Source organism: Pristis pectinata, chromosome 5 (genome assembly GCF_009764475.1).
Source record: "Pristis pectinata isolate sPriPec2 chromosome 5, sPriPec2.1.pri, whole genome shotgun sequence".
Classification (NCBI taxonomy): domain Eukaryota; kingdom Metazoa; phylum Chordata; class Chondrichthyes; order Rhinopristiformes; family Pristidae; genus Pristis; species Pristis pectinata.
The window spans coordinates 105749034-105775727 of record NC_067409.1 but is presented as its reverse complement, the minus strand read 5'-3'; the positions used below and the strand labels follow the sequence as shown (position 1 = coordinate 105775727).

Below are 26694 nucleotides of genomic sequence, written 5' to 3'. Positions count from 1 at the left end.
CTCCAAGTGGAGAAGGAGTATTGAGACCCCCGAGCCATATATTGAAAGCACACAGAGGACGCACGTAAGTGATGAAGGAGCGTACAACCTCACAGACTATCTACTCACCTATTTGTCTGCCCCATCAGTGACCTCCTGCCCCGTCTGCAGTCCTCACATTGACCTCATTAGCCACTTCAGAACCCAAAAGTGGAAACAAGTCACCATCAATCCTGAGGATCTGTCTAAGGAGAAGAATTTCCAAGTCAGCATGATGGGTGGAGGGGAACCTTTTGGTGCTGGTGTTTTTCCCCTGCCCCTGTGGCCATTCTTGAGTAGCAATAGTATTTATGTAGCTGGTCTAGTTGAGTTTCCAGTTAATGTTGAACCCCGGGATATTAACGATGGGGGTCTGGGAAAGAGTAATGCCATTTAACATCAAAAGTAAGTTCTTAGACTCTTGTTAGAGATAGCCATTGGCTGGCACTTGCATGCCACAAATGTTACTTGCCCATCAGCCCATGTCTGAATGTTGTCCTCATTTTGCTGCATGTAGGCATGGGCTGCTTCATTTGCTGAAGAACTGCAAATAGAATTGAACATTGTGTAGTCATCTGTGAATACCCTCGCCTCTGCTCTTACTGTGGAGCAAAGATCATTGATGAAGCAGCTGAAGATGAGTGGCTCTGAGGAACTCCTGTGATTTCTTGGGGCTGGGATGATTGCCTTCTAACTTCTATGAGAATTTGCACTGAATACCTTAAATTTTCTAAAATTAATTATTTATAATATGTCACTGAAAAAGCTATGGAGCATTAAGCATAATCCTAGAAGAGAAATGACTCCCAAAGTAAATGAATGTGGTGGTGGGACAAGAAACAATTTTAGCATAATTCAATATGCCCAAATCAGGCTACTTGACAATTTAAATATCTCTTGGCATTTAGCTTTACTATGGATTCTCATCAACTAATGTTAACTGTGTAAATAAATTGCACATTTTATCAACATTATCCAATGTAGAAAAAAATGCATATAATATATATGGAATGAGATTGATTAAAGCAAAATTAAGAAGTTATGAGTTACAATAATTTGAGCACCATTCTGGTTTTATTTCAACACAATGGCTAGTTTTCTACCTGTAACTTGTTTGATATTTTTCCTAAACTATCAAAAGTGAATACAAAGAATTAAATATATAATAAGGTTTCAATCGCTTAACAAGTTCAGTACTTGAACTCTAAAATGATCTTCTCCCAGTCAGATGTCCTGGAGGTTGAACTCTGGATAGCAGATTGGAGCAGAGTAGAAAGACTGATGATGTTTGGGATGCTACATTTGGGATCATTGTCTGGTCCAATGAGCTTGTATGTGTGGCCAGGCTTGGTTATAATGCCCCCTCCACTTAAATAGCCCATAAAAGGTATATATGTGAACAATGGTATCACAGGAAAGAGCAATGAGCCTGCTCTAGCAGTCATTAAGATCATGACTGATCTTCCACCTCAAAACCATTTTCCTGCACTATTTCTTATCCCTCAGTTCCCTTAATGTTCAGTTCCTGTTAAACTACAACCCAACAAGAAATCCCTCAGTTGGGAAGAAGGTGTTTGTACATTTTGTACACAAATGTTACTTCTCTGATTCTGATTTGTGCCACTTGGAGAAGTGTGGGGGTTTGGTATTCTTCGAAGGAACTCTGTTTCTTTTACATGAACGCTGTATTTTGAGATAGGCAGCATTTTGAGGACATTTGGGGGACGAATGAGCCAAATGTGTATGTGCTCTTGGTTTCTTGTGTTTAATGCAGCAAATGTTTAACTAGTAGGCATCTTTTCACCAAGTTTAGAATGGAATACAATAATTTTGAGAGAGAATAACGCCCAGACTCATTTCTCAGTTTATGGCCTGTGGATAAATAATTGGAAGATTATCACTTGATATTCACTTTAAAAAGTTAATTTTGTGCTCCTCGTATATAATATTATAGTCCTGTTGTCACATCAGATTTTTTTACTTTTTCATTTTATTTTGATCTGGGTGTCACTGGCAAACTCAGCATTTATTGCCCAACTCTCATTGCTTTTGAGCAGATGTGGTCATCTGCCTTCTTGATTGGCTGTTGTACTTTTGATGAATGTGCTGGCCCCCATCACCCTATGTCTTTCCCCTCCCCCCCCCTCTCCATCTGCCCATCACTGACACTCCTCCCTCTGGTTCCCCTCCTCCCTCCCTCTATTCCATGCTCCACTGTCCTCTCCTATCATATTCCGTCATCGTCAGCCCTTTGTCACTTCCACCCATCACTTCCCAGCTTCTTACGTCATCCCCACTCTCCCCATCCCTCACATGTCTATCACCCCCTCACCTGGATCCACCTCTCACCTGCCAGCTCTTGTTCCACCCTTTACCCTCCACCTTTTTATACTGGCTCTCTCCCCTCTTTCTTTCCAGTCCTGATGAAGGGTCTCAACCCGAAATGTCAACTGTCCATTACCAACCATAGATGCCGCCTGACCCGCTGAGTTCCTCCAGTGCCTTTCTGTGTTTGACCATTAATTAGCTGTGTTTTCTTTCTAATATAAAAAATCATAATTCATGGATGAGCACTTACATTAAACTACATTAATTTATTCAACTTGTTCAATAATATGGGATGTTAGTTGACTGAGCAAAAAATGCCATTGCTGCAAAAATTGCAGTTTTAAATTGTACTGCCTAGCATCTCATAAAAACTGGTCTATTTGTGTAAATACTGTATTTACAACTTACCAAGATTCAAATAATATTCTGTGTCCTACATCATGTTGTTTTCTACAGTGATAAGTAAGATATTAATCCAAATATATTAAACTAGTTATTTACAATATATTACAGAAAGCCAGAATGTTACAACTATTTTGAACAAGTAAAACAGAATACTGGCTGGGTTAAATTTTTCAGATTGTTGCTTGTAACGTGGTGGAAAATCTAGTCCAGAACTAAAGTACATGAAGTTAAAATTGAGATCCACTCAGAATAAAAAGATATATAAAGTTCTGCAGATTGCAATCAATCTGTTTGAAGAAACAAAATTCATGATTTAAAATTAGAATTACCAAGCTAGGTAGAGTGTCACATAAATACACTGGCTATCAGGATTAAAATCCTTGGAATAAATGAGGCTGTTATAGCATGGAGGGAACATTGGCTAAAAGACAGGACAGCGAGAGCAGTAGAGGATAGTTGTTTGTTAGATCAGAGGAGTTAGAACAACAACATTGCTTTCTTTAATGCATATTAATGACTTGGGTGTACAAAGCACAATTTCCAAATTATTAGATGGCACAAAGCTTGGAGGCATGCTAGACTGTGAGGAGGACAGTAATATTCTGCAAGGAGATAGGCTAGTGGAATGAGTGGTGGCAGGTGAAATTTTCTGCTGAGAAATACGAGAGTTACATTCTTATAGGAATAATGATATATCTTTATTAGTCACTTGTACACCGAAACACACAGTGAAATGCATCTTTTGCGTAGAGTGTTCTGGGGGCAGCCCACAAGTGTTGACACGCTTCTGGCGCCAACATAGCATGCCCACAACTTCCTAACCTGTATGTCTTTGGAGCGTGGGAGGAAACCAGAGCACCCTGAGGAAACACACACAGACACGGGGAGAAGGTACAAACTCCTTACAGACAGTGGCGGGAATTGAACCTGGGTCGCTGGTGCTGTAATAACGTTATGCCAACCACTAACCGCTACAGTACCGTGAAAGGTCACAATATAAATGAGAGGCACAGTTCTAAAAGAGATGCAAGAAGAGGTCTTTGGGTATACTGTATGTGTACAAATCATTGAAAACAGCAGGCCAGGTTGAAAAAGTTGGTTTCATTTATAAACTGAGTACAAGAGAAAGGAAGTCACAGTGAACCTTAATCATACCCTGGTTCAGAAAGATGCAAAGGATTTAGAGGATGCAGAAGAGATTTTCAAAACTGATTCCTGGGATGAAGCACTTTGTGGATAAACTGGAAGAGCTGGAGATGTTCTCCTTGGAGCAGAGGAGGTTGCAAGGAGATCTGATAGGGTGGAATGAAATGCTTCTCTTTGGATCAAGAACCAGGAGATTCAGAAAGAAAATGGTTGGCAAAAGAACCAAAAATGACATAAAAAGAAACTTTCTAAAACTGTGATGGGCTAGGGTTTGGAATGTACTGCAAGGTGTAATAGTGAAGGCAAATTCAATTAGAGTGTTCAAGAGCAAGATGGGTAAGTATACAGTAAGAAATACAGGGAGAAGATGGGGGACTGAGAACAGCTAGCTTGCTCTTACACTGTCACTTCATCATTCCTGTCATCTAACCTATCACAGATCTCCTATTTGTGTCTCCTTCCTTCACCTGCACCCCCTTCCTCTGCACCTTAAAACTAGTTTTGTCTCTAACTTTTACTAGTTAAGAAAATGCGATTGATTGGGAACGTTAATTCTGGTTCTGTCTCCACAGATGCTGCCTGACCAGCTGAACATTTCCAGCAATTGAATTATAATAATGTAGTACTTCTAAACATTGTAAAGCTGTAGATTTTTCAAAACAACACTTTTCATAGTTTCTGAAAATACTATTGAAAAGGTCTTGTAAAATATCTATATATTGATGTGTGTTTTATTATCACTCACAGATGCACTTCTACCTTGTAACAAAAATTAGCCTAAAAGCCCTGATCCTCTCCATTTTAGAGAAAAAGTCACTTTCAAAGATCCTTTCTAGTTTCAAACAGATCTCTTTCAATCAATCTCTTCTGCAAGAGGGGGATGGGTCTGATCATCATATCAGTGCTGCCCACACACTCCTTATTTTACAAGGCATAGCATTTTTGTACACATTTTTGAGATGACGTACAACAACTGCAGCAATATACACAAATTCAGTCTCATCTCTTCACCAATTCAAAGCAAGAAGGTGCATGATCAGCCACCTCTGACCCTCATTTATCTTGAAGAGCCCTGAACTCTGGTCAGTATCTGATCTTAACAAAGCATTCCTTTAGTTCAATCAAACAATACTTGATTATAAATCACATCCATTACAAAGGCCTGTTATTAGTTGCCAAATTTCCTCTGGTGATGTTAAATGTTTGAGACCAAATTTGTAGCTCATTTATTTTTCCACCTATAAATGTTGCGAAGTCTGCATATCTGGAGACAACAGGTCAATTAAATCTTTTCTGTATATCACTCCATCTGTATTGATGTGTTTTCTTTTTTCTTTCTTTTTAAATCTTTTTATTAGTTTCCAAATTAATACAGATAAATATATAACATCGATGATTGTACATGTAATACAAAGAGAAGTGTTTTTTTAAAAAAAAGTCAATGTTGTCACTGTAGATTAAATTGTATTTATCTCATAGGTTTACGATTAATACTTCAAAATGTTTGCAAAGGCAACCAGCAGCTTCGTAAAGCAGATTGAAAGCAGCGGCGACTTGATTCCTGTCAGCAGCCTGAATGATTCTGATAAGCTGCAGCTTTTGAGCTTGGTAACCAAGAAGAAGAAGGGATGGTTCTGGCAGAAGCCGAAATATTGCCCCTCTTCATTTACCCTCCAAGAAATATTGACTAGTGATGCACTCATCAAACCTGGTATGGAGTTTGACTTACGTACAAGTACTGATTACAGGAACTTTGTGAAGTGTACAGCATTGGTACAATGTGATATTTCCACAATTGTGGACTTTATGATATGAGCAAAAGAGTTGTAAAATGAGCTCTCTTCATTTTCCGCTAAAATTAGAATGATTGTTCTAAAGAACTTAGTCTTTTGAATATTGTTCTGAAGTGGAAGGACTCCTGGTTGGAGCTGCAATAAAATGCTGATTTGATCTTCTCCTGCTACTCAAGCACTCTTAATGAGATGGAGGCAGAAACCTGACTAATGGCCGTGGTTTGACATAAGTATTTGAAGCAGTTCAAAAGAATTCAGCAAGTGATTGATATTTGACAAGAAATGTGATTGTCATTTGTATCAGCAAGTAACTGATTTCTCTCCCTTTGGATTGTGATAATGGAAAAATAAATAGAAATGTCAGAGTTTGCAGCCTACCTTGTTGGGAATCATGACCTACCCTAGTCTAATCACTTGGTGGGTGCTGATTCACTTAGTTTTCTTTTTCAGTATCACCCGATAGATTGCTGACCAAGCTATTTTTTCAGTCATTGCCTTTCACCCACCAAATGCAATTTTTGCTCCTTTACAAAATCATCAACCATAAAAGATGTTAAAGTTGATAATAAAGATGGTGAGCTTGTAAATTAAGATGCTCATAAAAGATATTGAATAGAGATCAGTGTCACTTGCCTCTTAATTTGTCCTGTTTTTGACATCTTTCAGTCTATTTATCTAGTTTAGATTAAGCCACATGATTGTCAAAACTGTAAATAAAGAGATAGTGGGTGAAAAGCATACTGACTGGAACTATTAGAGTTATCTGAGATTGAGGGAGGGTGACCACCTTGGCCTAATGTGAAATGCTAATATCAGGAAAGATAATGGAAGACAGTTCCAATTAAAAATGAATTAGCAGCAGGAACATAGAACACTACAGTACAGGGCCTTCGGCCCACAATGTTGTGCCGACATTTTATCCTGCTCTAAGATCTAGCTAACCCTCCCCTCCCACATAGCCCCCTATTTTTCTATCTTTCATGTGTCTATCTAAGAGTCTCTTAAACGTCCCTAATGTATCTGCTCCCACAACCTCTGCAGGCAGTGCATTCCACGCACCCACCACTGTGTGCGTGATAAAACTTACCCCTGTTATCCCCCTTATACCTTCCTCCAATCACCTTAAAATTATGTCCCCTTGTGTTAGCCATTTTCGCACTGGGAAAAAGTCTCTGACTGTCTACTCAATCTATGCCTCTTATCATCTTGTACATCTCTATCAAGTCACAGCTCATTCTCCTCCTCTCCAAAGAGAAAAGCCCTTGCTCGCTCAACCTATCCTCACTAGACATGCTCTCCAATCCAGGCAACATCCTGGTGAAGGAATTAGGATGAAGTTGATATGGAGCCTCAGATGTAGGAACCTGGGGATGATTGATGAATTGATGCCCTCCCAGCACTACAACAGGGTTTCCTTTGACTTCCACCAACCTCCATGTTCAATAGATCTTTCTCTGTCATCTCCTACCCCTCCAGTATTATGCCACCACTGAACACATCATTTTCATCCCTCTGCCTTCAGCGTCTTGATGAGATAGTTTCTTCAGTAACCCCATGTGCCATGATTTTTTGCACTGCTCCTTCCCTTACCAGCATCCTATGCTGGTACATGATGTAGCATTATGGCCTACGTTATCTCCTTATTATCTCCTTCCATACCATTGTCCATTGCCACAAAAAAAAACTTTTTTGAGGAGTTAGAACAATTTGATGTGCTTTTAGTTTGGTACACTTGATATGATGCACATGATGAGATCTTGGTACTAAATACAGTTGGTAAGCAGGACCCCAAGCTTCTCATCACCTGATGATGTAACTCTCTGCTTCATTTTAACTCAACCTTTCTGTCCTTGGCCACTAAAACTATTCCAAGGGTACTCGAGGAAAATCATTGCATCTTTTGGTTGGTGTCTTTTGAGCTTCTTAATTCAATATCAAATCAACAATTTCAGATATTTAGATACAATTCTGCTGAGAGAAGAGAGATTGTGGGCTGTTTGATAGATTGGGAAATGGTGATGTCGGGAAATGTTCAATTTTGATCTTGAAGACTGACATGTAGGAATCAGTAACAAGTTTTAAAAGAGTAATAATGGGATTCTTGCTTCCAGCTCTAGCCAATGATTCCAAACCCCAAAGCCATAAAAGATAACACACTGATTCCTCTTTGAATACTTTGGAATTCCCTGTCCTTATTGGCTCCCTTTCGAATTCTGTACAATGGACAGTGGTCAAAACGCAATCATTATGTTCATTCAAAACAAAGATCAATAGATCTTGTGGGCATTAAGGGAATCAAGTCATCTGGGGATAGGGCTGGAACATGGCAATAAGGTGGAAGATCAGCCATGATCTTGATCAATAGCCAACTCTTACTCTTTCATATGTTCTTCACGTTACTGGGATGAGTTATTAAAAATAATTTGATCTACCTTCACAAAAATGAATTGGAGTAAGGTGAAATGAGTTTGGTTATAATGGATTATTATCAAAATGGGGAGAGTAAACACTTTGCGGCACTTTTAAGATATCTCTGGATGGCAGGCCAAGTGGAGGTGAGATCAAATTTACTTAGAGGATGTTTCAGGACTAAATTCAAAAAATATTTCTTTACAGAAATGGTGATTCAATGATTAGAATGGGTTGATACAAAGGGTGGGTGAGACCAAGATCTAAGAAGCTGTTAAGTACTGTTGGGGAATTTATGTTATAAAGTCATGGAGTGGTATAGTATGGAAACGGGTCCTTCAGACCGAGTCCGTGTTGATCGTCAAGCGCCCATTTACACTAATTCCATTTTGTTTTTTGTTCTTGTGTACTTAGTTTATGCCACAAGATAATAGGTTTCAGAGACATTGAAGATTTTCATAGGAAGTAACTGTGCAGAAATAACAATTATTACCAATGATTAAACACTGAGAAAGCCTTGCATTAAATGAACAATTTCAGAATGTACCTGTTGTCTTTTGAAGTGCACTCCTTTTGCAATGTAACAAATTGTGCATGAAAAACTTCCACAAATAGCATTCTGATAATGATCAGAAACTTTGCTGGTGATGATAGCTGATGGATTTTTATTATTAGCCATGACACTTGGGATAATCACCCACTGACAGTGCCACCAATGGTGCTGTGTATCTCCTGTGTCCACCATCTGTTCTAAATGACACGAAGATTAGTGGAGTTCTTGATAGTGTGGAGAATAGTCTTGGGCTAAGGATGATGTCGATGTGTTGGTAAAATGGACTGAGAAATGGCAGATGAAGTTTAATCCAGATAAATGTGAGGTGATGCATTTTGGGAGTACCAGTGAGGCTAGGTTATATGCTAGGCTAGGTTAATGGTAAGGTCCTGGGGAGTACTGAGAAACAGAAGGACTTTGGTGTACGAGTCCAAGGATCCTTGAAGGTGATAACGCAGATAGATAATGTGGTTAAGAAGGCATATGGGAAGTTTCATTAGTCGGGGCATTGAAATAAGAACAAGGAGGTAATGCTCCAACTTTAGGAAACTTTGGTCAGACTGGAGTACTGTGTGCAGTTTTGGTCACCATACTGTAGGAAAGACATGGGAAAGCGGAGAGGGTACAGAGAAGATTTACAAGGATGTTGCCTGAGATGGAACGTTTCAGTTACGTGGAGAGACTGGAGAAGCTGGGTCTGTTTTCCCTGGAGCAGAGGAGGTTAAGAGAAGACGTGATTGAGCTATGTAAAATTATGGGTTGTATAGATAGAATAGACTGCAGCAAACTATTCCCATTTTCAGAGTAAATAAACTAGAGGATATAGATTTAAGGTGAGGGGTAAGAAATTTAGGGAGGGTTTGAGGGGGGGGCTGCCTGCATGCAGAGAGTTGTATGGAATGTACTGCCTGAAAATGGTTGAAGCTGGGTCACCAAAAGCACTTAAGAAGTGTCAAGATGAGCACTTGAATTGCTTGGGCATGGAGGGCTATGGGATAAATAACAGCAGGGTGCCCACTGGTTAGCATGGACGAGTTGGCCTGAATGGCCTGTTTCCATACTGTATGAATCTGTGACCTAAATTAGCATCTTGTCCAAAAGCCAGCAAATCTAAAGTTAGCTTTTGCTCCCTCAGTACCACACAGGCGAACTGATCTAAATTTTTCTACTCATCTCCAGAGGGGTACTTTAATCTGCTTGCAATGATAAATATTGCCAATAATGACACACACACATTAAAGCATTACTAGTAGTTCACACATACATACATGAGATACTTTAGTACCAGATACCGAGGAATTCACAAGCTTACAGGTTTCAAACTCAGCATGATTAGCGGGCTAGCACTTGTCAAATTCTGCAGCTTTTATTCTAACACTTTTTAATGCCTTTATTCCACTTTGGTCCACATTCAAATGTTATCAGACAAGTTCGTCACCTTAACAAATTTTGGTTTGACAAGAATAGCTCCCTATGTATTCACCTTGACTGAGTTGTCAGTCAAGTCATCAAACAGGAGACTGATAAAGAGAACAAAGGTCCATTTCAGTATGCTGCACAGAGACATTACTGTTTAAAGCTGTAGCTTGATGGACACATGTCAATATATATCTCACTGCTGAGAGATTTGTTGCAGATTTTAAGACTGAGCAAGAAAAAATCGTTTATGCTCTCTGCATCTCATGTGAAACAGTGTGGAATTTTTGCTAACTGAACTTAGCTAACTGTAACTTGCCTTTACAAAAATAAATGTAGGGAATTCATTGTACTATTTTATAATAAAATTATATTTTTAGTATCCTGATAAGATCTAAGGGTTTATTGTAAAGCCAACCTCATGTTTTACAATTGAAGATATTTTGTTGAGCTCTTTACTCAGGAAATAATACTGTGAATCTGAGCTCCATTTTACCCTAATAGAACAGATTATTAAGAAAAATGAAGTTCATTGAAACTTTGAATGGTTCCTGTTATGTATCTGAAAATGTGAGGAATCTCTGTTGTTATGAACAGCTCTTGCTTTCCATCTAGTGACCAGTAAGTGGCATTTGGATTATATAATTGTCAGGTCTTTGAAAGCCTTATTTGATTGTGTTTCTACCACCCCTATAGGCAGCTGAATTTCATAGAATAATTGTTCTCTTTATATAAATAAATGTGAAAATCCTCACAGCCCCCTTGCTTCTTTTGCCCCAAATTTTAAATCCATGTTCTCAAGTCCTTGAGCCATCAGCTATTGGGAACAGCTTCCCTCTATCAGTTCTATATAAACCAGTCCGTGATATTGTACATCTCCATTAAATCTCTTCTCTCCCTCCTTTCTTCAAAGGAGAACAATCACATCTTCTCCAATCTAATCTTGTCGCTGAAATTGCTTATCCCTGGAATTATTCCAGACAAACTTTTCTTCACCTCTTCACCTTCTCTGGGACCTCCACATTCTTCCTAAAAGTAAATGTGCAGAATTGGATGCAGCATTGCAGTTGTAGGCTCACCAATGTTTTATACAGTGTCAGGATAGCCAGCCTAAAAATTTGTTATCTCAGTCCTGTTGACCAGTCCTCTCATCATGTCCTGTATTATAAATGAAATTGAATTTTTCACTGTACCTCGGTACATGTGACAATAGTTTACCAATTTACTGCATTCAGAATTTTATGCAACTTCTGATCATATTTTATAAACCTAAATTATCACAAACATGAATCTTCCTAATATTTATCAGACCTCAGTAGAACAATTGCCTTAAGTACTGTTGACTTAAAGCATGCTGGGAACCAAGCACATGTTTGGAATTGTTAAATGCCCACATTGTGCTTTCAGTCATCGAATTGAAAAGGTTTTTGTCTTGCAGCTGTCACTGAATCCGCCTTTCTCAAGTATGAAGGAAAATTTGGAGACAAGATGGAGGCGAGTGCAGAAACACAATTTGCCCATTTAAGCTTCAGCCTGGAAGGTCAGGATGCGGTGGAACTAGAATCTTCATTTGGGAACCTGAAGAAGCAAGAATTGGATTTGCAGCAGCTTTTGAAAATAGTTGAGAAAAGGTGAACAAGGCTAGGGGCTTTTTTTTAAACCTTTGTGTTTATGTGGGAAACAGAGAGGAGAGTCAGAATCTTGGCTTAACATTTCACCTGAAATCAGCACCTCTGGCAGTGCAGCACTCCATTAGTACTGCACTGCAGTGTCAGACTCTGGAACAAGCCTTCAACCTATAACTTCTGACCTGGACAGGAGTGATATCCACAGGTCACCGCTGACCTGGGTAGCATCATAATCTGCCAAAGCAATAAGAAACCACTTTCCAGAATACAGTCTTCATCAAAGGCATCCTGATGCTGTTTTGTCAAACCACTCTATGAAGATATGTGGCATTGAAACATTTATTCTTTCTTGTTTCTTTTTCCAGCACTATAAATTTGAATCACCCCTTTGTCCAACAAGCTTGTGAGAAAAGGAATGAAATTTTGTGCATAGTAAATGAAAAGGTTATCACATCCCAAAAGTGCTCTATTTCCGAACACACTCAGATTGAAGAAAAGTGTGGTGGCACAATGGGACTCAAAACAAAAATATTAAAGGCAAGTTGAAGTGTGCTTACTTTCCTTTGTTATTGCCTAATCATTTTAGATATGTTCGGCTGGACTGTACTTCCATGAATCCAGTGTTAGAGTTCAGTCATGCTGAGCCGAGGGGCACTTTGCATCGGGCTTCTTGGCTTCATGCCATCCACGGGTGACATTCTCTCAAACAGACTCTGATTGTGATGCTTAGAACTCTTCTCATCTGAGTCGGGTCACCGATCTGGATTGAAATGGTGCTTTATCTCTCCCTTTGTTTTCATACATTGTAATTAATTTCTATCACATGAATTTGTTTTAAGTAAATTTATCGATTTAAAATATTTTGCAATTTAATTCTTCTATTTAAGTCCACTTCAGCTATTTTAAAATGTCTCCAGTTAGAGGCCATTGAAACGTAGTTAAAAGGCCTTGAGAGCAGCAACAGTGGGGCTCGGGGATATTGTGCCTGAGAGGCTGCCAAAAGTAATTGTGGACGCAGGAAGCGAGCGCAAGGATCAAGCCAGATCCACCTCGCTCCAACCCATTGGTATGGAGCCTGGGGAACTCACCTAATGTTTTCACTGGCTCACAAGCAGCCATTTTGCAAAGTGAACTGTGGATATGTTGAGCTGACACCTTTGCTTGCTTGTTTGTAATGGAGTACAAAAGTTAAATCTGGTCTCCAGGAAGGAAATTGCCTCAAAAAGTCATTTCCTGAGTGAGGAGCAATCTTTTCTTTTAAATAAAAGGAATGACAGGTAGCAATGTTGTTTCGTAATTTTAAAAAGAAAAAATGGTAAATCTACCAAACTCCATCTGTATTAGGAAAGACTGCTAACATTGCCCCTTCTTTCTTTCTTTTTCAATCTTTTTATTAATTTTCAAATTAGTACAAAATAATTTATATAACATTAGTAATTATATATATATGGTGCAAAGAGATCAGGATAGCAATCATAACAGTTAATATATATAATCACAAGGAGTAAAAAAAAAGTAATCTAGACCTCCCATTTTCTTATTAAGTGAACAAATACAAAAGGAACGATTGAAAAACACTATCCCTTGATATAAGAATAAACCTCTCAATAATGTTATGGATAGTGTTGCCATAAACTGATCCCATGTTCCCTTAGAGGACGACCAGTAAAACCACAGAACAGCTGGGAGGGAAATGTTTGTATATATCTGCATAGCTATTGGGAGTGCTTCACTTCCAGTGCTTTTCATTGTCTCAGATTCTGATCTTAAAACACTTTTTATCCTTGTTTTGTTTTGTAGGTTTCAGTAGATGATGATGGTTCTGTAACCAAGGACGCTGATGTTGTGTTGGAGATCCCGCCTCGCACAGTTATTGCGTACAGCGTTACAGAGCTTTTAATAAACCAGAACGGGCACTTTGGTATGCAGTAGCCTTTAAGATTTTAACCAAATAATATAATAAAGGGCAGAAAATGCCAGAAATATTCAGCAGGTCAGGTTATGGAGAGAAGTAACTTTTCATGTCGAGAAGGGAAGGGGGAGGGGTGTGAATGTGAGTGTCTGTGAAAGAGTGGAGACTGGAGAATCCAAGTGACACAAATGCAGTTAGTGCCATCTGCAAGCAGGTGATGAAGGCTTGTTAATCGTGGCTGATCTAACTATTATGGACGTTACCCTTGTTCTCTCCTCTCCTCCCATTTCTCTGCAACTTAACACACTCATTTTTTTCACCTTTGTTCTTCTGATAAATTGTCATCGGCCAGAAATGTTAATTCTATTTCTCACTCTACAGATGCTGCCTAACCTGCTGAGTATCACCAACGTTTTCCATTTTTGTTTCAGATTTCCAACATCTGCAGGTTTTTTTTGCTTTTAGACCAAGGTTTAAGCCGATGCCTTAGTTTGCAAACAGTTGATTGTGCTTCTGATTTTTGATACTAAAAAATAAGTATGGTGTTAGCATTGTTCAACAGAAATAATAATGAGGGAACAGAAATCAAGGATGGAATTAAACAAAGGGTGGTTAGAGTATTCTCATTCGTAAGCTGTTGGCGAAGCTATTGAAATTCTTTTAAAGTGATGACTACTTGGGGGCAGTGAATCTTTTGGAATTCTCTGCCTCAGAGGCCTGTGAATGCTGGAGAAAACTTAAGACCAAGGTGGATAAATACTGAACACAGAGCAACATTGGGATCTGTGAATGGCTGAGCAGGCTCAAGGAGATAAAAATAGCCTTTAGCTATTTTCTTACGTGATGCAGAATTCTAAAATTATAGATAAAGTTTATAAAGACAAGACTGATGCTGTAATCACAATTTATTCCCCCTAAATCAGCAGGTTAACAGGCTCGACTGCTCAGTCGGTCCTCTTGTATAACAACACTGAGGATGAGATGACACCCCATTGCTATTGTATCTTTGACTGAATTTGAGTGTAGAGCTAAACACAGGAATCGGAGGGCTATTCATAAAAAACACAATATCTTAGCTGTTTACATTCAGGTTATATTGTTAATGTATTGTACATTTCATAAATTGTCATGCTATTATTTAAAGTTGGTAGTTGAAAATTTCATATTGTAGTGTGCTGCTGATTTAACTGTTATCATTTTTTCAATTCTGTTTTCATGCCAGAGCTATGCCTGCTTTCAGATAAATGTGGAGGATTTGATAAGGTCCTGCTAGACAGAAATAAAAGAGCTTGTGCGAGCACAGTGTGTGCCCCTTTAAGCTGCGTTGATGGAGCCCATAAAAGCCAGCAGTCTGCACTTAAGATGGATATCCCAAGTGAAGCTTCACTAATCGTTTTAAAACCAGGTAATTGAGCATCTCTATAGCATGTGAATTAAGACCAGGTATTGTACCACATCTTTCTGTCAATGGCAACATTTGGCAAATTCTTCTTGCCCTTAAGATATTGATAAATCTTCTATGGCAGAAGTCATGATAAGTATGGCTACATCGGTGCCTTACCTCTCTGCATTGTCCATATGGTACTGGTGTTTTCTTTTGTTCCCTTTTTATGTTTTGTAATTTCTGGACAAACTTTACTTTTGTTCTGTTTGTCCATTGTACTCTTTGTCTGTATCTGTGCTCTCATTGTCTGACTGTCACATCATGTCCTTTTTCAGTTTTCTTGTGTTTTAGCTGAATATCTGCCCCCCGAACATGCTACGCAAAAGATGCATTTCACTGTGTTTCGATGTACATGTGACTAATAAAGAAATCTTGTCTTGTTTTGTCTTGTCTTGCAGTTGGCTGTGAATCATATACTGCATTCTTTCTCATTGGGCCTGTCTTCTGTTGCTTCCTGTTTTTTAGCACTTCTTTCTGATTTTTACTATTTTTATGTATTTTTCTTATCCTGTGTTTCAGCTTCACCAGTTCTTTATGTCCCTTTGTGCCACATCACTCTTTTTAATCTTGTGTGCCCCAAGTTAATTTCTTCATTCCTTCCTATCTGCAGTATTGCATTGCTAGTGTCCAATTCACTCTCCCTCTTTGTCAGTCTGCACATTGTCATTCTCAATACTTGGCCTTACCAATTACTCGTTTTCCCCACAGCTTTTTGTCTGGTCATTCTTTTTGTGCCAGTAAACATGCAAAAGGAAAGTGACTCCTGTTTTATATTGTGGCTGATATTTGCTCTTGATCAGCTATGGGCAGGCACGGTAGTGTAGCTGTTAGCGTAACGCTATTACAGTGCCAGCGACCCAGGTTCAATTCTGGTCACTGTCTGTAAGGAGTTTGTATGTTCTCCCAGTGTCTGCGTGGGCTTCCTCCAGGTGCTCTGGATTCCTCCCACATTCCAAAGATATGTAGGTTAGGAAGTTGTGGGCATGCTATGTTGGCGCCGGAAGCGTGGTGACACTTGTGGACTGTCCCCAGTGGACTGTCCCCAGAACACTCTACACAAAAGATGCATTTCACATGTGACTAATAAAGCTATGTTAAGCCTGTGTTTGGACAGGCCTTTGACCTATTTGCCAATCTGCATTTCATTTAGACATTTTATCTTTGCTATTTGTACAAACAGTGGTTTAATTTGAAGTCTAAGAATGACAGCATATAATTTTAAACCAAAAAATTTGGAGACATATTGCCAGTAGCAGGGACACAAAAGGTGAAGTCCATACGTAAGTCTTGTGACAAAAATTAGCATTTTAAGAAATAAAGTAAGCAATAAATATTATTAAAAATGTGAATCTGGGTATGGAACCAACTTTTCATTAAATATAAATAAAATCAAGCTTTATGGTCTTTGCTGTCAGTTGACTTACGTATATAAGCCTCTATCATCTAGATAAAATCTATACCCCTTTTTCCATCTCCCTTTTCTAATTTTGATATCCATTATTGCAGGTTATGCAACGGTTATACTTATTAAAGTTGTGCTCTCTCTGCCCCAGTAGTCATGATGACATGTAGCATTATTTCAACAAGTCACATTGTAATAAAAACTTTCCAGGCATTCTCATTGTAGCAGTATTTCCAGTTTAATCATATTGTTTCAGTTTAGCACGCAAAATAAAACTGAAATCCAGTCTGAAACAATAACAACTTGATCCAGGATTTTCTTTTTCTGGGGTGCTGATAACTGTTTATAACCTACCCAGAACTAGCCTTTCATACTTCATTTAAATTGACCATACTGAAAATGATTATAGATGCAAATTATCAGCTGATTTTTTTTCAGAGGAGTTGTGCCCTAATAGATCACACACTCACAGAATTATCTAAATGATAAAATATTTGTAGATTTTTTTTTTGTAAATGCAATTAAAAGCTCTGCCTTAGTTCTGCCATAAGTTGTGTGTTTAAAAGAAATCAAAGTTACTGACATGGTTTTGAAATGAGGCCAATACCTGTGAGAGTCAGGATAAATAGGTCATATTCAGATTGGCAGTGTGTGTCTAGTGGGGTGCTGCAATGATCTATAATGGAGCTTCAACTATTTATAATCTGTATCAATGACTTGGATATAGAGGTGAGTGTACTGTAGCCAAATTCATTAATGATACAAAGATGGATTAAAAAGATGCAAGGAAATACAAATAACCTGGAAATGGGCATTGAATAGGTTCAGTTAATGGGAAAGAACTTGGCAAATGGAGTATAATGCAAAAAAAATGTGAGCTTATCAACTTGGGAAGGAAGAGTGGTACTCTCCTGGAACTCAGTGAGTTTTGAAAAACTTTAACCAGTGGTTCTACTGTCTCTGCAACTTTCCTTTAAAACCCTTGGATGCAAGCCACTGTGTCCTGGTGACTGTCTGACTTGAGTTTTTATAATGCTATGTCCATCATAAAAGGGATGTTTACAAGTTTTACTCTCCTATTTGAAACCAACTCATCTTTGCAGTGTCCTCCACCATGAAGACTGATGCAAAGTGCTTGTTCAAATTAATCTACCTGTTGGGTTGACCCAATTATCTCAAAAAGAGGTCACTAAGCCTGCTGTCAAAGTGAGAATCAACAACGAAAATGTACTTGGTGCTCTTTTAATTCAGTCAGTAAACTACTCTCAATTGATGGGCTGTGAAGTAGTTTTAAATTAGTTTTTTAAGTCAGGTAATATAAATCCTGAATCAAGTATTGCTTCCTGCAGGGTTAGTTGAGGAAAAGCTGCATGGGTTTGCGCATTTATTTTCTGGTTTAATAGTTGCTTTATCTGTTAACAATATAACATATTGAGATCTTGGAAGGAGTGTAGCAGTGTTATATTCTTAAACTGGGATTTATCAGTCCCTAGATTAGTATCAAGCATTAATCATTCTAAAGAAGCTGTGTATTGTATTCTTTTGTCAATTGATGCCAAGTATTGTGTGATCTATTGTCTCCAATTACTATAGATCGTGTGCTTTTTTTTTACTGAAAATGGGTTTATCCTGCATTGCATTTTCTACTATTTTCAAACTACTTGTTTCTTTGTGTGAAGTTTTCAGCAGATTGAAAATGAGCAATCAGAAGCTACTCTCTGCTCTTTAAAGATCTTTTAATACATGGATGGGATCACACCACTCTCGGCCTGCAGCTGTCCACAGTTTCTGCCGCCTGCACTCGCCTGATCCTGATGAGGAAGAGCTAGTGATGTGACCCTCCATCTCCAAGCAGAATAGGCATCCAGACTTTAGGCAATGTATCTTGAAGCCCTGTACCTGGAATGCCCAGTGATCCTTCGACAACTGTACCCATCTCTTCAGTTACATCAGTGCTCTGCCATTGCACTCAGGGCAGAGTCCAGTAGCAGAGTGGGAAGCCAGACATGCCACCAGCTGGTCTGTAGCTCATCTCTGACCTCCACATTTCAATGTGCTGGCACAGCGGTCAGAGACGTGCAGATGATAACATTATAGTTCTTCAAAGAACTGCTGGCCTCTTAAATTGTAGTCTGTAAGTTAACTCCACAGTCAGGAATACATGAGTCCAAGTATAACACTTCTGTCTGATTTGCAATGAGCTTGCTAAAGAATTTTTATGTGCATTGTATTCAAAAGCATTTGTGAATTAAGTGCATGTTGTTACTGCAAGCTGGGTTAACGATGACAGAGTAAAAATCGCGATTTGTATCTTTCAATACTTTACAGCAATTGAAGAGGCTAATCAGCAGTTCCAGCCATTCCTTGAACTTTCAGAGGAAAACTGTCAACAACTGTTCAGACTTTACTGTGAATTCTTGTATCATGAAGAGACTGTTTCTTTTCTTGAAAATGCCGTAAGTAGATTTTGCTCAATGTGTTCTTTAGTGTAAAGTTGTCATTTCATGTAACGTTAAGGTTTGGTATAGGAGAATGTGCTTCTGTATAACTGGACCATGTGCAACTGAACATTGAATAATTTGGCAAATCCTTCTCATTGACACCAATGAAGCGATTTCCCCACTGCATCCCCAACCCATTCCCATCTGTTGTTACTGTTTCAGTAAATTAAATGATCTCTCTCTCATATTTGTATTGTGCTAGATAAACTGAGAACTGCACAGTTGCCCACACTCCTGAGGTGAAATGGGATGAAATGTCTGTCTATTATCGTGTCTGGAAATGGAAAAACTCATCCAAGTCCCATATTTCAGTTACTTGCAGCAAGCATAAATCTAGACTGTGAATTTCACCTTTCTTCCACCTAGTTATTACGCCCTGGTGATTTGAATGGTCAGATATTGAGAAACTTCAATTTGCAGAAAAGTTGCTAAATAAATGTATTATTCAACATCTTATCTTCCTTCCATTAAGTGTCACTAAAGATGCTGGATTTTTGTAAAGATAGTATGAATGGACTTCAACAGAGGCAGTTGTTTACTTCCATCAAATATATTTTTTAGGCAAAATTAGCTGAGCAAGTGGAATGGTAAACAACATGCTGGGCTCTCAAGGAGAGCTCTAGCTGACTGTTCCTCGACAGTGGCTGTATATCGGACAAGCTTGCGAAGGCTCCCTTAGAACATAATTGACAAGATTATGTTCTAAGACGCTTATTATTTGCCGGACACCCTCAACAATAAGTATGTCACTGATGTGCTTGAAAGTAGCCTATGTCCACCATTTTCTGTAACACCATAGTATTCTTTGAAGTTTTTAAAATTTTAATGTTATAAACACAGATGCTTTGTTGAGAGAATGATCTTGACTAATGTTTGAAAGGTGTTAAGTCTGAACTTTGTATATCCCCCTCCTCGACCATTATTTTTCTTCCTGTCTCGTTTTTACTTAATCATCTTTTAAAAGTATTAGCTTGAATTCATTTGTCCAGATCTGCATTGTGCTTGAAAGTCTTGGTGAAACGTGATACACATTTGGTCATTAAACAGAGAGAGTGAACTGGATTACCCTACACAAGGAAGGAATGTTAATCTTCAGAGGTTTCAATTTTTTTTTGGGTGCTGCAAAATGAGTAACGGATTTTCAATTGTGCTTGAAAAGGTGGTCCATAGTTAATAACGTGTGTTCCTCCTGAGGCGTTGCTGCTCTATCTGCATTCATTGTGAACTCCATGGATCAATTTGGTTGGCCAAAGGACTGTCCTGGAGTACAACCAGGCATGCAGTGGGTTCCAAAAAGCATCCCTACCAGTTGGCATGTTTATTGGAGGAGGGGTAGAAAGAGGCTGTCATTGGTAGGTACTGTTCTGGTATGTCAGTGAAAATTGCATGAATGTTAGGCAGACCAGAGGTATTAATGAATTTAATTATCATGTTTCGCCTCTAAAGCTTCAACTCATGAATGAGGAGAGTTGTGGAGTGCTCATTTGATCAGGGGCTTCAGCTTGTTGATAAGATATCTTTATTAGTCACATGTACATTGAAACACACAGTGAAGTACATCTTTTGCTTAGAATGTTCTGGGGGCAGCCCACCAGTGTCGCCACGCTTCCGGCGTCAACATAGCATGCCCACAACTTCCTAACCCGTACGTCTTTGGAATGTGGGAGGAAACCGGAGCACCCGGAAGAAATCCACGCAGACATGGGGAGAACATACAAACTCCTTACAGACAGCGGCAAGAATTGAACCGGGTTGCTGGCGCTGTAATAGCGTTACACTAACCTCTACACTACCGTGCCTGGTGCAGGTGGAAAGATCTTGAGGTTGAACCACTTCCAGACAATGAGCATGGTTGCTTTTGTGGTCAACTTAAGTCAAGCTGCAATGTTAGATACTGCAAAGGCTCTCCTCTGCTCTGCACCTGCCTGATAAGAATTGGTTAAGTTGCTCTGCCCAAAGAGCGGCAGTTGGTCTGCGGGAAGTTCACATTGCCCTCACACAATTTAGCCTGGGTGTGGGTGCCAGGTTAGCCATGGAACAGATTGTACTGGTTGACGTGGAACCAAATGATATTGACGGAGGCCCCTTCCTACAGTTTCAGTGGGAAATCAAATGCACATCCAATAAAACTTTGCTTGGAAAGTAATTTTTTTTTGTTCAATATCTTGCAGCTTGATGAGCTTTCTGCAGCAGAACAACCAAATCTGTTGGGACTACAGGAACTGGATTCAGCACAAGCACAGAAGGTCAAGGAACTGCTCCAGATTTTAGGCTACAGCTGCTCAAACAAGGAAGGCTCTTCGACAAAAGTTATCAAAACACCAGAGCTATTAATAGCTACGTTCTACCTTTTCAGTGCTCTAGCTGGTAAGAGGATGTAAAGTTTCATGTCTGGAATGATTTTGAAATATTAATCAGTGAATGATATCATTTTCACAATAATTGTTTTGTCCTGCAGTTTCTGCAAGGATTAGCTGAATCTCCAGTGAAGGAACTAAACTGTCCATTTGCACCAGTTCTTTCTGTTTAGGTTGCAGCAAGAGAACTCTGAACAGATTCAGGGTTTTAATGCAGCGAACAACACTCACATCAAGTCATCGCAGTTTAAACAGAAAACGATGCAAATACTCAGCATATCAGGCAGCATGAAACAGAGCAAACTAGAATTAATGCTACAGGTCTTTCATCAGAATCTGAAAGTTTATCCCTGGTTCTCTCATCACAGATGCTACCTGACCCTCTGAGTATTTTTATCACTTTGTTTAATTTCAGTTTTCCAATATCTGTGGTATTTTACTTTAGTCACAATTTACCATTTATGCCCCATCAGAACCAGCAAGTCTTTGGCTAAATACTTCATCTTGATAATCATTAATGGGATCGTTTTCATTGTTTAAACCCATCAGACTAGCTCGTAGCCAAATTATTTTAGACAGTTTTGTTTTAATGGGTACAGCATTTTCATAAAGTAATCTTTAGTTGTGTCAAAGCTGCCTAGCAACTTTAAAGTTACAGCTCCAACAGTGTTTAGATTGCTTATAGCTAATATACCTTTTCATTTGTTTAGGAATGTCTGAAGAAAGTCTTGCAGTCTTGGGTATTTGTTGCGAAACTCAAATTCTTCCAACTTTGCATTATTTGGTAAGTTACTTTAAGCAACCTGACATTATGCAAGGGTCAGTATGTTACTTGGATACATTATATTGCTCTATGCTAGGGCATGGGTGAAATAAAACACATCAATTTCAAATACTATTTCCTCTTTTCAGATTAATAATGTCTCTGATGATGGAATGATTCCTGTTGATGATCCAAACCTCCTGCCCTTGAGAGAAGAGGACAACTTCTACATAGCTCACCGGCTATTTACATTATCAAATGTTTGCCTTGAAGTGAGAGAATCAACCATCAAAGTTATAACTGATATACAGCCTGGTATGGCTCCTGTGCTTCTCTGCATAGTTCTGCAAGGATTTGCCATCCTAAGTGGAATCAAGAGGAATATGAGCAATCCAAATATGCAGTCTTGAAAGACATTTAAAAGGAGCCTCATCACACTTAATTCAGGAACATTCAATATATTTGAGGTATTTTAAAGATAACTGGGTTATGATTAATGAGGTAGATGAAAAGATACAGTAGTCCTGAATTATAATTCAGATGCACATTATATATTATTCATAATATTTTCCATCCTGCAGGAAATTATGGAAGAGAAATGTTGTGTTTCAAGTGAAACCATTGAGAATTGTGGATAAGTATTGTGGAACTATCCACGAGGAGTGATTGGAAATTTCTGTATTAGCAAAATACAATGTCATTGCTAATTTTGTACAGGAGACGTTGGAGTAACATAATCATAAAAAGTATCCTTAATAGAAAGCCATAGTTTTTGTCCTGTATTATGACAAGAAATGAGTTTATAATAGTGTAGTATTAAATTCCATTTGTGGTTTGCTCCAAGTTCAATAATCTGGAGCATCTATCTCACAGATTTCCAAGAAATCTAAGCTTGGACCAATAAGATCTTTAGTTGAAAATACTAATGTGTAATTATCTGAATGTTCCATGTTCAGATTCATCTAAAACAGATCTTAATTGTATTTTTCAATTTTTTTTTAAATAACATGTGATTCTACTAACAAGTGGATTTCTACTGAATAGCAATTTATTTAAAATATCTTACAAGCTCAGCATTTTATAGTTTGGGAAATAATAGAATATTTAGTACAATTTACAATTAAAAATACATTTGTAAACATAAATATTGCTTGTTAATATGCTTTATCCTCAAATTAGTTATAGTTAATAATTTTATTAACTTTGAAATGTCACATGGGCAGTAGTTGCTGTACTTTGTGTTGTCTTCAACCTCTAGTATTAAATTAGTACCTATGACAATGAAAGCTATAGTTTCAGTAGATGTTCTTTTTTATGTTTGTGGAAGCCCAATTTTTAGCACAGGCTGAAAACTAACCATCTTTAAACAGTTAATATCTTGAAATCCAGATTGTGAAGCCAGCTAGTACTTTTGAATCCATCCTAACACTTAGGCTAATTTGTAATATTTATGTGTAAAGACAAATGCAAATTTTTTAAATTAGATTTGGCACTGAAGGTATCTGTTATTTAACTTCTCCATTAAATAAACACCTTTGTTGGCTTCTTGAGTCAATTGTGACAAAATCTCACTCTCTCTCAAATTTTGCCAGAATTACCAATTGAATGTGTTGTGTTGGTTGACAAATTCCAAACTGGTATTCAGAGAAGTGCTTGGTGGGTTCCTCCAACTAGCTTGGAAAGGTGTGATGGACCTTTGTCAATCTTGACCAGTTCAACAAAGTTGCAGGGGATGTTTTTGCTGTGCGGAATCTACTTTAGCACCCAATCAGGAGTCCAGTCTATATTCTAGATAACCCTGCTAATACAGTATTTTCAGGCAGGAAGAGGCAGTAAGCCTGGTCATCCTACGCGAGCCCAACAGGATCTGACTATATGTTGGATTTGGATCAAGTCAGATATCAAAAGTATTATCAGACCTTGGGCTCAGGTTATGTTTGGATCGACTGTGATTGGGTTGGGATTTAATTTTACATCTGAACAGGCTCCTAAGAAACTGATGCTCAGCATTGGATATATGAAATAATAAATGTTGTTATTTTCGCCAACCAGTTTATTTAGAATCATAGAACAATACAGCACAATACAGGCCCTTCAGCCCACAATGTTGTGCCGACCTTTAAACCTCGCCTAAGACTATCCAACCTCTTCCTCCCACATATCCCTCTATTTTAAATTCCTCCATATGCTTATCTAGCAATCTCTTGAATTTGGCCAATGTACCTGCCTCCACCACCACCCCAGGCAGCACATTCCATGCCCCAACCACTCTCTGGGTAAAAAAACCTTCCTCTGATATCTCCCTTGAACTTCCCACCAATTACTTTAAAGCCATGCCCTCTTGTATTGAGAGGGTGCCCCGGGAAAGAGGCGCTGGCTGTCTCTCTATTCCTCTTAATATTTTGTACACCTCTATCATGTCTCCGCTCATCCTCCTTCTCTCCAAAGAGTAAAGCCCTAGCTCCCTTAGTCTCTCCTCTTAATGCATACTCTCTAAACCGGGCAGCATCCTGGTAAATCTCCTCTGCACCCTTTCCAACGCTTCCACATCCTTCCTATAATGAGGTGACCAGAACCGGACATAGTACTCTAAGTGTGGTCTAACCAGAGTTTTGTAGAGCTGCATCATTACCTTGCGGCTCTTAAACTCGATCCCACGACTTATGAATGCTAACATCCCATAAGCTTTCTTAACTACCCTATCCAGCTGTGAGGTAACTTTCAGGGATCTGTGGATATGAACCCCCAGATCCCCACACTACCCAGAATCCTGCCATTAACTTTGTACTCCACCTTGGAGTGTGTCCTTCCAAAGTGTACCACCTCACACTTCTCTGGATTGAACTCCATCTGCCACTTCTCTGCCCATTTCTGCATCCTATGAATGTCCCTCTGCAATCTTCGACAGTCCTCCACACTATCCACAACACCACCAACTTTTATGTCATCTGCAAACTTGCCAACCCACCCTTCTACCCCCTTATCCAAGCCATTAATAAAAATCACGAAAAGTAGAGGTCCCAGAACTGATCCTTGTGGGACACCACTAGTCACAGCCCTCCAATCTGAATGCACTCCCTCCACCACAACCCTCTGCTTTCTACAGGCAAGTCAATTCTGAATCCACACAGCCAAGCTTCCCTGGATCCCATGCATTACATTTTGGTTTAAACCAGTCATATAGCAGGGAACAACAAAACTGAAGCATGTATGTCAGTGGCATTATTACTATCGAATTTCAAAAGCAAATATTTATTTTGCATTGATAATACAGGTTGAACTTCTAATCTGCCCTTGGGACCTGATTGGTGCTGAACCACAGAAGTTGCCCCCTGATCATCTTCCTCTGAGCAGGAGAACTTTTTTTTTAAGCATAAACACTCCAGGGTCACGTAAGGGTCCCAACAACTGTCCATAACCTGACATTTCCCAAAGTCGGAAACACTGTCGGCTGAGATCACAACCGTTTTACTGGTAGGTTAATTAGCTACAGGTTAGTATAGATCTTAGTGTAGATCTGAGCTGCAAATTCACAACATATCAGACCACAAATGTCAGACTAGAGAATTTTAACCTGTTTTTGAATTCTAAAACACCTCTTAAATAACAATTGATTACCACAATGCTTTAGTTATAGAGTAAATAATGATTAAATCCTTTCTAATGAATGTACTTACACCATTTAGTTTTGATTACATACTACTGATTACATATTACACTGATTTGACTTGCACGATGCACTAAATTGAACAATGGCCACTTCAAGTGACAAAATAATGTTTTTAGAATTGCACATCTTTCCCCTGACCAAAGCAATAAATCAACAGCGAAAGTGAAATGTTGTCATTATAAAGGAAATTTCAAGAACAAGTTCTGGTGAACTAAACATTAATGGCTTGTAATCCATACCATAATAAAAATACAGCAGAGAGCAGTTTAAAGTTAAGATGGAGAATTCAGAATAGTTTAGCATTGTAAATACTGGCAACAATTAATAAAAACTGATACTCAACTTGTCTTTAGCAATTAAAGCTCTGCACTGCTTGGATCTGTTCTTCTGCTGGAGGTCAGTTACTCTTTATCTTCTGAAGAGTTTCCCTTTGTTGGGGGATAAAGTTACAAATTAATTCTCATCTACATTTAAACAGCTCCATGCAGAGGAAGATGTGTAAAACATAAATATACAATAAAATGTGGCATAATACTGTGCCACAGTCTCTAATTTTATGGGAAAGAAACTACTTTGTTCCTACCAGGCTTCTTTGGTGATTACATAGTGTACTGTGGTTCTTTGAAAGCCATTGAACGTGCTTGAGAGAGAGACAGAGTATGCTCCTCTGTTTTGAATGAGCAGCCAATCTCCAATTTCCAGTTTAGGCAGTTTCCAGTGATCAGTGACGCAATCTATTGAATCACAGGTGGGTCCCCAAACTTTTGTGTTAAACAGTTGTTGGTCAAGGCCAAGTTTCTGTAGGAAGTAAATACTGGGTCAAATTTTGTTAACTTTGACTTCACCAGACATTGCGCTCTCGGGAAATGTACAAATATCCTCCCAATGTTACCACTTTTATCCTTTATTGCTATCAACATTTTTCAGCTTTTATTTCTTTGTTAAAATA

General features: G+C 38.7%; 2 protein-coding genes across 14 annotated transcripts in view; one reads left to right on the top strand and one right to left on the bottom strand.

Annotated features, from left to right (window-relative positions):
• gsdmeb (gasdermin Eb) overlaps positions 1-23625 on the top strand; it is a 30096-nt gene extending 6471 nt beyond the window's left edge. For all 8 annotated transcript variants that reach the window (XM_052015911.1, XM_052015908.1, XM_052015907.1 and 5 more), the window contains exons 2-10: positions 5377-5608; positions 11507-11699; positions 12062-12233; positions 13497-13617; positions 14831-15013; positions 18783-18910; positions 21127-21322; positions 22023-22096; positions 22225-23625. In XM_052015911.1, the coding sequence (XP_051871871.1) occupies positions 5398-5608; positions 11507-11699; positions 12062-12233; positions 13497-13617; positions 14831-15013; positions 18783-18910; positions 21127-21322; positions 22023-22096; positions 22225-22485 (1539 nt within the window). In that variant the 5' untranslated portion in view covers positions 5377-5397 and the 3' untranslated portion in view covers positions 22486-23625. The remainder of the gene's footprint in view (positions 1-5376; positions 5609-11506; positions 11700-12061; positions 12234-13496; positions 13618-14830; positions 15014-18782; positions 18911-21126; positions 21323-22022; positions 22097-22224) is intronic.
• A 137-nt stretch (positions 23626-23762) lies between these two features.
• Positions 23763-26694, bottom strand: part of LOC127570384 (antizyme inhibitor 2-like) — a 44697-nt gene continuing 41765 nt past the window's right edge. For all 6 annotated transcript variants that reach the window (XM_052015919.1, XM_052015915.1, XM_052015917.1 and 3 more), the window contains 2 exons: positions 26329-26543; positions 23763-26173 (listed from right to left, as the gene is read on the bottom strand). In XM_052015919.1, the coding sequence (XP_051871879.1) occupies positions 26143-26173; positions 26329-26543 (246 nt within the window). In that variant the 3' untranslated portion in view covers positions 23763-26142. The remainder of the gene's footprint in view (positions 26174-26328; positions 26544-26694) is intronic.